The 13,282-nt window shown below is 37.3% G+C and overlaps 1 protein-coding gene across 1 annotated transcript; it reads left to right on the top strand.

Moving 5' to 3' along the window:
- Nucleotides 1-3,338: 3,338 nt before the first annotated feature.
- On the top strand, nt 3,339-4,207 carry LOC116178800. Its single transcript, XM_031498417.1, has 2 exons — nt 3,339-3,508; nt 3,857-4,207. The coding sequence occupies exons 1-2, from the start codon at nt 3,409-3,411 to the stop codon at nt 4,081-4,083; spliced, it is 327 nt and encodes a 108-aa protein (XP_031354277.1). The 5' UTR covers nt 3,339-3,408; the 3' UTR covers nt 4,084-4,207.
- The last annotated feature ends 9,075 nt before the right edge of the window (nt 4,208-13,282 follow it).

The raw sequence follows: 13,282 nt of genomic DNA, 5'->3' as shown, positions 1-13,282 counted from the left end.
GACTGTACAGAAATGAATATGTTGCTTCTTTAACACTTAGAAAATTACCAATTTCTATTTGTATACAAAATGTAGCGAGCAAGTTAAAGCATATAAATGAACCAAAGAGTGTGACCTTGGATACCTCTGAATGTCATTTGTAAGTCAAAGAACATTAATTCCATTCAAAACTGAAACCGAATGTTGGGCGCTGAACAGAAAGGTGGAAGGCCCTACCGAAACAAACTGGCCCAGCAACTTACAAACCTATCATCGAATGGCACTACCCCCACCAAGGTTAATAAGAAGAATGGATGGATAAGATTAGGCAGTTCCACCCCTGGCCAACCCTAGGGCCAGCCTCTAGAGAAAGGGTTATTCAAAACATGTAGCTGGTGCAATCTTCAAAAATCTATGAAAACGTCACTAAATTGTCATAAGGATTTTCGTTGCATTGGATTTTTGAAGCTTACAAAGGTACAAGGGATACTTACAGCTATCTGAAGGCTAGGATTCCGCCATGTCTACAACATCCGGTAACCGTTCTGAAGGTTCCCTCTTTAAATACTTCAATACTTACCCAGTCATTTGGATTTTTAAGACCTCTGTAGTACCACAAATTAGCTGGTATTTAAGTTGCCAAAAGCTGTAGGTATCTTCTGAAACATTTGGCGCTTTGTCCATACAAACTTTACAAATTCAGGGTTCCTGGAACTTTCACTGTTAGTTTTTATTAACGCCCGAAGACTATAGGGTCGACGGGTTCTTTTAGCTTATTAAACCCTCGAAGTTTCGAAAAACCTTTGGAACATTTCAGGTTCCTGGTGTTTTTTTGGGAAATTTAACTATCAAGACAAAAGGCACTGCTGGAATCGTTTAGGTTTAACAAGCTCTAAAATACGTTGAGTATCTATCTAAAATTTCTGAGATTAACCTGGAAAACCTCTAGAGTCCTCTTTATTTTATGTGTTAACTTGGGTTGGAAGTTTGTAGAGTACTTTGCAGGTTTCCAGTTTTGTAGTTGTTCTTTCATGGCGCCTCAATGTCTATCGAGATTTCTAGAATATTCGCTACAATATTGGTAGAAGGGGCCTTTTAGGAATCACTCTAGAAACGTCTTAATAATATTTTTAGATATTTTTAGGACCCTAATGTAATAAGACTGTGTTTAAGATCATGTTAAAACCTCTATAACGCATTTTTTTAAGAATTAAAGAAAAAAGGACTCATTTCTGTGGTTTTAAGCTACTTTGTTAGAGCAGATAGCCTATACTAGCTTGATAGTGTCCCAGACGGCCATCAAACTTTGTTGTCTTAAGGAGGCGGTGGGGCTCTCCACGTATTATTTTCTGTGATGCCGTCTTTGAAAGTAATACGGGTATAACTTTTACATGTGACAACCAATTGGTCTCAGATTTTGCATACGCATGCCAAGTAAAACTATTGAGGCTTTGAGGTGGACACTATTGTAAGGAAACCTCTCTTGACTCCCCCCCCCCCCCCCCTCACGTTTATAACTCGATGCAACTCAATCCACATTTACTTTTTTCCCTCACGATGGCAGCAGCACAAAATGCCTTGAATTCGAACCTTTCCGAATAGCAAAGTTTTAAATCTCTTCAAAATCTCTTCAAAATCTCTTCAAAATCTCTTCAAAATCTCTTCAAAATCTCTTCAAAATATCTTCAAAATCTCTTCTAATCTCCTTCAAAATCTCCTTCAAAATCTCTTCAAAATCTCTTCAAAATCTCTTCAAAATCTCTTCAAAATCTCTTCAAAATCTCTTCAAAATCTCTTCAAAATCTCTTCAAAATCTCTTCAAAATCTCTTCAAAATCTCTTCAAAATCTCTTCAAAATCTCTTCAAAATCTCTTCAAAATCTCTTCAAAATCTCTTCAAAATCTTTTCAAAATCTCTTCAAAATCTCTTCAAAATCTCTTCAAAATCTCTTCAAAATCTCTTCAAAATCTCTTCAAAATCTCTTCAAAATCTCTTCAAAATCTCTTCAAAATATCTTCAAAATCTCTTCTAATCTCCTTCAAAATCTCCTTCAAAATCTCTTCAAAATCTCTTCAAAATCTCTTCAAAATCTCTTCAAAATCTCTTCAAAATCTCTTCAAAATCTCTTCAAAATCTCTTCAAAATCTCATCAAAATCTCTTCAAAATCTCTTCAAAATCTCTTCAAAATCTCTTCAAAATCTCTTCAAAATCTCTTCAAAATCTCTTCAAAATCTCTTCAAAATCTCTTCAAAATCTCTTCAAAATCTCTTCTAATCTCCTTCAAAATCTTTTCAAAATTTCTTTAAACCCTCTTCATTACCTTTTTAAAATCTCTTGAAAATCTCTTCAAAATCTGTTCAAAATATCTTCTAAACCACTTCAAAATCTTTTCAAAATCTCTTTAAACCCTCTTCATTATCTTTTTAAAAACTCTTGAAATTCTCTTGAAAATCTCTTCAAAATCTCTTCAAAATCTGTTCAAAGTCTCTTCAAACTTCTTCAAAATCTCTTCAACATCTCTTCAAAATTTCTTCAAAATCTCTTCATAATCTCTTCAAAATTTCTTCAAAATCTCTTCAAAATCTCTTCTAAATTTCTTCTAATCCTCTTCAAAATCTTTTCAAAATTTTTTTAAACCATCTTCATTATCTTTTTAAAATCTCTTGAAATTCTCTTGAAAATCTCTTCAAAATCTCTGCAAAATCTTTTAAAAATCTTTTCAAATCTCTTCAAAATCTCTTCTAAATTTCGTCTAAACCTCATCAAAATCTTTTCAAAATCTCTTTAACATCTCTTTATTACCTTTTTAAAATATCTTGAAATTCTCTTGAAAATCTCTTGAAAATTTCTTCAAAACCTGTTAAAAATCTCTTCAAACTGTCTTCAAAATCTCATCAAAATCTCTTCAACATCTCTTCAAAATCTCTTATTTCATTTTATAGCAGATGCCAAATTGACATTTAAATAGGTTTGAATGAGTAGGCTAAGTGTCTAAGTCATGGGTAAGGATGGATAAAGTGAAACCAATGACTGTGTATTCTAAGATGTCTGTTATTCTAATTAAAATGTGACGCCGAGCACGAAATAAAATGAAGGTCTGAACAGAATACAATATTGTTTCCATGGAAACAACGGGAGAACCCAAGTTTGCTACTTTTGACGTCTGAATTAAATTCAGAATTTTTAGAGGTTTTATAACGATCTATTTACGTAAGTTCTGCTATAAAGTAAAGTTTTGTATTATACACGACGATAAAGAGAGACTAACCAAAACATCCCTTTAGCCGGTGGCGCCTATTATTTTATAGTGGTGAAAATTTCTAGTGATAAAACTATAAATTTCTGTGTAGTAGGAATTTGTATTTTTGGTTCAATTTAATTACGTTGCAGGTTACGCTTTGAAATGTTACAAATGCAATTCGCAAACAATGGACGGCTGCAAAAAAGGATCCGAAAACCTACAGGAGACCAACTGCAGCTTGGAGCACCCCGATTTTAATCAGTTTTGTCTGCTAAAATTCGTATACGGTACGTAAAGGCTTAATTCTTTCCCATTTCGCTCATTAAACTAATTATCATTGTACCCCAACAGAAAAAAAGACACAAAAAGTTTAACGCGCGATAATTATTACTGTGTGAAAATTCTAAACCTTAATTTGAGGAAGTTGCGACGTTAACAAAAGTACCTTCCTTTTATTTGTTGGTTAAAATCGTCGCCATGTTGCGAAACCTTCAAATGTAAACGATATTTAATGAGGTAACATTTGATATTTTTTTCATTTTAATTGATGACCTTGAATGCCATTGATATACAGTAATTTTGTGTATTATTACAGTAAATATAAGTACTGATACCTATACGAATTCTAATTTCAGATGAGCAACAGAATAAGGATAACGTTCTCTCTGGTTGCGAAATTGCTGCCAAATCGACAATTTTGAGTACGAATATGACTCAGTGCCAAACTGATGGAAGATACAGGGTGAAAGAGTGTATCGTTTGTGATACCGAGCTGTGTAATTACACCAATACCGGTTCAAGCAAGAAAACGTCAATTTTCTGTACTGCGGTGCTCTTTGTACTATACAATTTCCTTAGGTAACTGATGTACTTCAGAAACTACTTAACACTGGTACCTCAACTACTTAAATGCCAATTAATCTTTGTACATAATTGTATTTTTGAACAAAAAACGGATTTATTTATTAAACCAGTAGATATCGCCAGCTTATTTTTCTGACAAAGGGTTAATTTTTGAAGTGCATTTAGAAGGTTTGCTGTAAATACAATTCACAAAGAAGAAAAAGTAGAAAAGACCGTAGACCTAGCCGAAGGATATGCAATAGATAAAGAAACAGAAAATCCTAAGAAGCCTAATAAATGAAACAAATAAGAAAAAAGTATAGAAATGGAAGAATAGAATAGAGATACGTACGAGGGGTCTTTTATTTTCCCGGGCTAGGCATGAAAACACAAGACTGGACTAGCAACAGCAACATTTCATTTTTCAATGTAGTTCACCTGATTTTAAATACAGTGTAACACCTCTTCTAGTATAAAGATATTCATTTGGCCCTCAACAGCTGCTATAAGTACGTCTTTTGTCTCCCTTAATGTTTTTCGGGAACAAGAAATAATCACTGGGTGGCTCTAGACTACATAAGGCGAATGTTCATTTTCTTCGAAGCCACAATCGGCTATACCAGCTTTCGAGGTTCTGGACTTGTGTACTGGTGCCTTGTCGTGGAGCAACAAGGCACCTTGCGTCAGTTTTTTGCATCTCTAAGGCGATGCATCAGGTTTACATAATGCTCTCCCGTTACCGTACTACCCTTATTCATATAATCAATCAGAAAAATTCACTGAGAGTCTCAAGAACTGGTTGCAATTATTTTTCCTGCAGAAGGGGTGACTATGAACTTCTTTGGAGGGCCGGAGTCCTTAACGTGCCACTGAATTCACTGTTGTTTCGATTCCGGATCACAATCAAACACTTGGTTCATCTGAAGTGATCACGTCATCGGGGCACCAATCACTCCCGTATACATCCAACATTTATTCAAGAATAATTTTTGGTTTCAGAGCCCGGTGTTATAGGCTGATTCAAATTCGAGGGCCACCATGGGGATCTTGGGCACTGTAAGATATAGGTAGGTAGTTTAAATTTGGCAACGTTGCGTATTTTGATGTTTATCAAAATGCAGTTTTGAAACTGAAAAAATTCCGACTACTTTAGGAGGTATCCGGAAAAAACGAAATTTTGCAAAATAGTTTTTATTCTTTAGTGAAGTTATTTAACATTTTTTTTCAAAAATGGCCACTTGGAGTTTTAAATTTTAAACCCGACGATTCGTCTCAGGATTGTTCTTTCTTATGGAAGTAATGTTTACTTTTTGTGTCATTTGATAGAGAATTTTTTTCTTGTTTCAAAAATGTAAACATTACAATTTTTTTAATATTGTTAAAATATCTTGTTTTTTGACTAGAAAACTTTGTCTTGGGTAGTGTAGGTACGTAGTTTCTTGTGTTTTTACGAATTAATAGCGCTATTTCTTATTATATGATTTTTACATTTTTGAAATAAAAAAAAATTCTCTATCAAATGACACAAAAAGTAAAAAGCACTTCCATAAGAAAAACCAAAGTTGAAGGTGGTTGACTGTAGACGAAACGTCAAACTTAACATTTAAAGGTAGCATCTTGTAGAGGCTACAATTATATGTCTTTTATTTCGAAATATATTTTTAAAGAACGCATCTTGTAGAGGCTACAATTATATGTCTTTTATTTCGAAATATATTTTTAAAGAACTCCAAAATAAAAACGATTTTGCAAAATTTCGATTTTCTCCGAAAGTAATCGGAATTTTTTCAGTTTCAAAACTGCATTTTGTTAAGCATCAAAATACGCAATTTTGCCAAATTTAAACTACCTACAGTTCCCGATATACCCATGGTGGCCCTCGAATTTTAATCATCCTGTGTAAAATACAACGCGCGACTACACATACTAACATATAATAAAATTGACAATGTTTCAATTGCTTTGTATATTTCTACACAAGTTACCAAGGCATTATGTGATTAAAGAAACTGCATAATGAAGAATTACATCAAAATTCAAAGCTGCCCAGTCCGGAAACGTGAAAATGACCCCTCGTAGTTTCCTTAAAGTCCTAGGAAATCCCATCAAATTCGCGAAGACCCATTGAAATTACTATGAAAGCCTACGCCAGGAGTGCAAGCATAATATGGAAAGGAATTCTAGTCAATATGGATCATCCCGTTCTCATGGAAGGTGACGGGACGATATTATCCTTTAGTAGCCGGCACTCAAACCAGGGGTTTGGGTTTCAAGACTGAACCTTCAGATTTCGGACACTTTTCCAGGCCGATTTAAATAATAATCTTCATAACTCAAGCTGCAAAGCTCAGGTTCCGTATATAATACACCGTGGCTCAGTTTGTAGTTGAAGCTTAAAGCTCAAACTGTAGGCTTCAAATTCAGGCCAAAAGATTTTAGTTCCAGTACCTGCACTGTTCATGTTTAGTTTCAGACGATTCACCTTTCAAGATCTAAGGTTTTACGTTTAGTATAGAAAGTTTCAAAGACCAGCCTATACGGCAGGTTTCAGATTTGAAACAATGCCTGAAATTTGAATTTCCAGGCAATTTTCTACCTCCATTGTATGGAGCGCCAGAAGAGTCAAAAATGTTTATAAAGACAAAGAAAGTGAAGAAATTAATCGAGCAAGCCAGAATTTCCGAAAAAGATACGTGTCAAAGAAGATAAGAAATATAAGAATGTCGAAGAATTTTAAGAAGTCGCCGCAACCGAAATTTAACAGGTACGAAGAAATAATAATAATAATAATAATAATAATAGCCTAAACAGCACTTTAGACTCACAACATGACACACAACATACTGTAATATCTCCACCCTTAACTCAACCAACCACACAAACACAACTTCCTGAACAAACAAACGCAATAAATACAAGTAACGCAACATGCACTACAAAGACGCCCTCACCCAATAAAGTTACACGGCCTAGCACAGCTAAAAAACACAATACTCTTTCCTCTCAGAAACACACCTCGTTATCACAACCCACTCGTACTCAACGCAAACGCAGCAACCTTAACAGTACTAGAGGCTCACAAAATACCGTAATGTCTCCACCAATAATGCGAGCAACAACACAAACACAACCTCTAGAACAAAGAAACACCATAAATACAAGTAACGCAATTTGCACTACAAAGACAGGTCCACCCAATAAAGTTACACGTCCTAGCACAGTTAAAAAACGCAATACTCCTTCTTCTCAGAAACAACCCACTCGTATACAACCCAAACGCAAAAACCTTGACAGCACTACTAGCTCACAAAATACTGCAATATCTCCACCAAAAACCCAAGCAACCACACAAATACAACCTCAAGAACAAAGAAACACCACAAATACAAGTAACGCAACTTGCACTACAAAGACAGGTCCACCCAATAAAGTTACACGCCCTAGCACACTTAAAAAACACAAACTCTTTCTTCACAGAAACACACCACATTGTCACAACCCACTCGTATACAACCGAAGCGCAAAAACCTTAACAGCACCACAGGCTCACAAAATACTGCAATATCTCCACCAAAAACCCAAACAACATCACAAATACGACCTCAGGAACAAAGAAACACCATAAATACAATTAAAAAACACAAAACTCCTTCTTCACATAAACACACCACGTTATCACAACCCACTCGTATTCAACCCAAACGCAAAGCCAAAGAAACACTTACACAATAAAGTCTATTTAATAAAATTACAGGAATTATTATAATGATATTTTTGTTTTGTTTTCTTCTTTCCTGATAGCGTTGACTATTGGGGCCATTAATGGCTATGTTGGTAAGTATGAATTACATACTATCTCTAGATTTCCAATGTGAGTGTGTGAATATTTATTTTATTTTTTATTTTTCTTTAGAACCCTACATAACTTCACTAGACACAGACACTAATCGTTACTTGATTTTAATCCGTGCGATTAGTTAACCAGGCTAGACCTGAGTTCTCACAAGAAACACCGACAATAATAATAATAATGCTTTATTGCCCAACAGAATATCCAATTAAAGGACAAATCACAATATGAAGTTAATTACCTACACACAAAATACAAAAATATAAGATAAACATGTACGGTGGTTTAAGTAAATTAGGAGAAGAAAAAAAAAAGTAATTCGAAACATACAAAAATTCTTAATTAATAGTTAGTTGCGGTCGTTACATACTCAATGTTCGAATGATGTCCTTCCAGGATGAGTGAGTAATGTCACAGATTGAACTTATAGTATTGATAAGTAGATGCTGAAGCAGCCGAAAGGATGAAACTGCAATTATTGAAGAAGCCGGGATTTATGGGAGTTTTTGTGGTAACCGCAAACGTTGATGGAACAGAGGAGGGAATATAAGACTAGGAATCTGCAGATTGTCGACGCAACCGCAAGTTAAAAAAATTCAAAGAAGCCTATAATGATCCTTTAAGGGGTTTCCCAAGCCGGCAAGGCAATCTTGACTTACCCTGTACTTACAGTTGGCAACTTTGGTGGGAAAAACTATGAGCAAAGTCATGTAACCTTCAAGTCGAAACAACGGACGTTTTGCGGCACTTTTGAATCTCCGTCGGCTAGGACCTGGGTGGCACGAATAGGTCCTACCAGGGGTCCTACATTGTGTAATACTAGGACAGTTCTTTTATGTGTTGGGACGTGAGACATAATCGGGAAGGGAATTGAATAAAACTTATAGTTTTGTGCGTAAGAAAACACAAGAACAAATACAATATTCTACGCACACATGAAAGAGGCCAGGAAAAAAATCCATCATAAATGGAAGTGGAGAACATGATAAATCAAATTAATTACAAGATAGGTACATCTACAATCAATTTAGGCAAATCTCGTAAAATGCATGCCCAAGTAAAACCAATAAATAGAAGAAATGTGACTTAGAGGAACCCCTTCTCAGTATAGGTATGCTAAGACACAAGAGCTACAGTCCCCACGAGATGCGACGAGCAGCATATACAGCGACATCAACATGACTCTAATTATAAACTTGCTCATGAGTACATAAATAAATACTTAATAAAACAATATAAAGGCATTATCATCTGTACAGTATAACAAACAGACATGATTTAGATAAAGGTATATTCAAACAAACTGGGAATAACACCTCGCTTCATATATCAGCATTTTGTGCATAATGTAAATAATAACAAATTGTGAAAAGAAGTTCAAAGATTGAAGGCTAGTAGGTACAAGAAAGAATAAAACTACAACTACAAATTGAACTAAATCGTGAACGGATTGAATACGAATTTACTATCTACAAAAAAGCAAACAACATCCCCTTTGGCGCTGAAGCCTTTTGAATGAATACATTGAAGCGCTATGTCAAATTGGCAAATAACCTCATGGTACTGTAAAGCGGTTGATGGGAAGCGAAATGCTCGAAATCAAATACGTCCTTGAAAATCCTTGGAAGTCCTTCTGGAAAGTTTTCCTATTACCTGACGTGGTCATTAAAGATCTACAAATCACCTTGACCCATAGACTTTAAATAAAAAGATTGTTTGTTTGGAAGTCCACATAGGGGATTTGTCTGTACTGTACAGGGTGGTACCAATTCGTGACTCGCCATTGAGATCTTCGTAACGGTGAGAGGTACAGTTCCAATGCCCCTTTTTGTGATTAAAATGACTGAAATTGTTGAAAAAACTTTGAAAATAACCGAGATAACACCGAAAACCTGAAAATGTCAAATTGCATTTCTTCTATGGGCACTTTTTTTTGAGAATCTGAACCCCGTATCAGGCTAGAGACTTTTTTAAATCTTGTGGACGCCATATTGGATTTTTACGGAAGCAAGTTAACAACAGTACCGATTTCACATTTTAACTGTTGACTTCCTAGGTTTGCCTTCAGATGTCACATAATCGATCAGCCTTCTCGATTCATCTAAACCTTTACCTTGTTTTATGCAGCATGGACTCTCGGGCTAAAGCAAGATCTAGGTATATCTTTTTTAGTCATGTGTACTCTGAATGGTGCTGTGGCAGCCTATCAGTAGTGGACACTAATTGGAACCCTTATAGGGTTTTTGGTTTCAGGTTAGGGATCGTTTTTTGGATCAACGGCATAGTCCTCGGCCTTTCGTTTTACAATGGCTTCAAAGCTATCTCTAGAAAGTTAAGATATGATCGACGTCCACAGACATCTTCCAGAATGTTCCAGAAAGTCCGTTCACGAATGAGTTCCTTTTCCAATTCTGCTCTGGGTCCGAAATCCATACCATTGTCCTCACAAGTTTAGGAGAGTGTTTGGATTTGAAAAACCGTTAGTTTACCACCTCCGAGGGTGGTCCTCGCACAAGCTCCTCTCGCTCCCATCCCTTCTCACTGTCAGTATTATTGCCACCAGGTCTCTGGAACGGAATTTCCATAGTCGTGGCTAAGATGCACGATCTGGGAACAGCGCTCCTTTCAGTCCCAGGCCTTATATTAATCTTTTGTAGGTCCAAGGTTCGTGTACTAGGGCTACATCAATATGATTCTTATTCACGTATGTATAGAGAGCGGCAGATGTCGCTCCCTCTGTGGTGCTAGTGCTAGTTTTAGCATAAAGAAAATAATAAAATTGAGCTTACCTACTAGTACGGCGGTTGACACAGTTGGTTGCGGTGCCCCTGAGGGCCCATCAACTGCTGTTGTCTTTTCGCACTCCATACTTTTCACCTCTTCTTCCTCTACCTTCGTCTTGGAGAGCAGTTGAAACCTTGGTGAACTTCACGTAGGATCGATAGTTGGAAGTGGCTCCCATATTGTCCCAGGAAATTTGATCTATAAGGACAATCAAAGTTTGTCCCTTGGGATTCTGCGTTATGTCTACCACAGGCCAATTGCTGGTTGTAACTCCAGCATTTTGTATTTCGATCCTTTTCAGATTTTTCTCCGGTTCTATTCGAGCCCTTTAAATATTGGGTTAAAATTGTGAAGGGTGCATACTCAGAAATACGGCTTGTATGTCTAGTTTGTATGTTGTCTAGTGTAGTCACAAGACCAAGCGACTTATTACACCCTGTATAACAGATGCTTTAATTTTGGGCGAACACTTAATAGTTAGTGATCCAATTTTGTTTTCTATCAGAACTATTAGTTGTTAATTTTGTTTAAATAAATACCATGTTTATTTAAATAAAAAAGTATTACGTGTTATAAGAATAGATTTAAACGTTTGAAGATTATTTGCGTAGTATTTGTAAAAGTTTATTTTATGTTTTTCTCCGGTCGTAGATGAGATGTTTTCTTATCGCTGCGTACGCTAATTTATATTTCAAGATCAGCACCTGTTATCGCACTATTCAATACAGATGCAGTTCTATCTGTCGAAGTCGAGCATTATTTTCTTAATGAAGGAGGAACGGAACTAAACGGAGGAAAATAGTTTTGAATAGATACGCGAATATAAATAAATAAAAAATCGGTAAATAAACCGTCGGAGATTTTGGATTATTGACACTTTGATTTAATTGTCTATCGATCGCTCGTTTCGTGTTATGTGTTATTCTGGCCCTGAGTGCCTGTTTTTCTTTCACCCTGATTGTTTTATGTCAAATGATTGGTTTTGTGATTAATCGAGGCCAAAAGTACGACCTTGAAAAGTGTGTTCATGTTAAATTTTTCCATTTTGTACCCAGAAATAATTGCTCAAATCCAGGCGTGTGCCCTTACCGGTTTTGGGAAGTTCTTCACTTTTACGAATTGAAGTTTCTCCCCCTCTCACGGAGCTACTCTCGCTAGCTACGACCTTAACCATTCCACCGACACCTGGTCTGCGCATGCGATTAACAGCGCTCACCCGCCGTGAATTTGGACAAAATCGCTCCAATGGAGAAAGCGTCGATTCTGTCAAGGGTCCAGGCTTTTCCAACAACGTTCCCTCCAGGTGTTCATGGCCAAAGCCATTTTGAAGCCTGCAGCTGTTTCGCTAAAGGTTCTGGTATCTCCGTTTTTGCTTTTTTCGAGCTACATTCCTTAGGAGTGCTGCCACCAGACCGGTGTCATTTTTGCGTGCCAGTCTTCAGTGTAGCTTTGATAGGTTACTTACAGCTCCCAGATTGCCTCACTTCAGCAGATGAGACGTCAGGTTGCCTAGAGCCCTCTGGTTCCCGCCTCATCTTTTTTGACTTCCGACGTGCTGTCTCGGAGAGTTGTTCAGTCTCTCCAGTAGGTACCAGGTGCTACGGGAGTAACTGGTCCATATGACTCAAAAGTATGGGGGAAAGAAATCTTCACATGTACGGAGCCCCCTGCACCCAGTGACCCTTAGGATTTATGTTATTTAGTGAGGTTGTCTCCTATTGTTGCGGGTGGGAAAGCCGACAACCCCGGCATCATGCTGAGCCCCCCCTCCTCAGGTTCGAGCGTGGTATATCGACATGGTTGACGCAATTGAGCTCATGTCACTTTCGCGATGCACGTTCCCTTATCCGCCACCTTGAGACGCGCCCTGCAAGATGTCACCTCTTCATAACTTTACCACTTCCCAGGGTGGTCCTCGCAGAAGCTAACTCTCAATTCTTTTCATAGCAAAGTGGTTGGAGTAAGCGATCTACAGGGCCTCTCACTGGTGTCGACGCTCCATGAAGCGTGGGGCAACTATTCCTTCCGAAAGTATGTGTTGCCTCCTTGTTGAACACTATGGATTTCAGTCTCAAGTCTCCCCTCGTTATCTCGCTGGCATCCTGGCGCTGCTCTATGCCCCATCCTGCGTTTTAAGTAGTTCTATCCTCTGACGCCGAGCCTCGGGTAACTCTGGCCTATAAGACCGTTGTATTCCTGTCCTTTCGGACCCTGATCATGCAGCCGTAGGGACCCTCGACTTTCAGTGGTCCTCCACCAAGCCTTGCATATGGACCTTAGACTGTTATCCTGTGAGGTTCGGGAGGTGCCTCATAGGGAGTTGCAGTAACGGTTGACCTTCTCACGCACTTCTCGGCGCATTTTTTAAGAATTAAAAAATTAATTTTATCTCTCATTGTATTCTAATTAAAGGTCTCAACGAAAGGAATTAATTTCTGCCACCCATAACCCTCCTCCTTAACCTCTTATCGTGATCCCCTGATCATAGGAAATGCCTGTAGGTAATATGGAAATTCTCCGATACAAGTAACTGTTATTGGAAGTTTATCCACTGATAGTAATTTTCGGTATTTTGTGTGCTGAC

This window comes from Photinus pyralis, unplaced genomic scaffold (genome assembly GCF_008802855.1).
Source record: "Photinus pyralis isolate 1611_PpyrPB1 unplaced genomic scaffold, Ppyr1.3 Ppyr1.4_LG8, whole genome shotgun sequence".
Lineage (NCBI taxonomy): Eukaryota > Metazoa > Arthropoda > Insecta > Coleoptera > Lampyridae > Photinus > Photinus pyralis.
This window is presented reverse-complemented; position numbering and strand designations above follow the sequence as displayed.

Bases quoted from the DNA above. Each gene is read 5' to 3' on its own strand.
- LOC116178800 (XM_031498417.1), top strand. From the start codon at position 3,409: ATGGACGGCTGCAAAAAAGGATCCGAAAACCTACAGGAGACCAACTGC. The intron at 3,509-3,856 runs GTACGTAAAGGC...TTCTAATTTCAG, and splicing joins TCTGCTAAAATTCGTATACG to ATGAGCAACAGAATAAGGAT.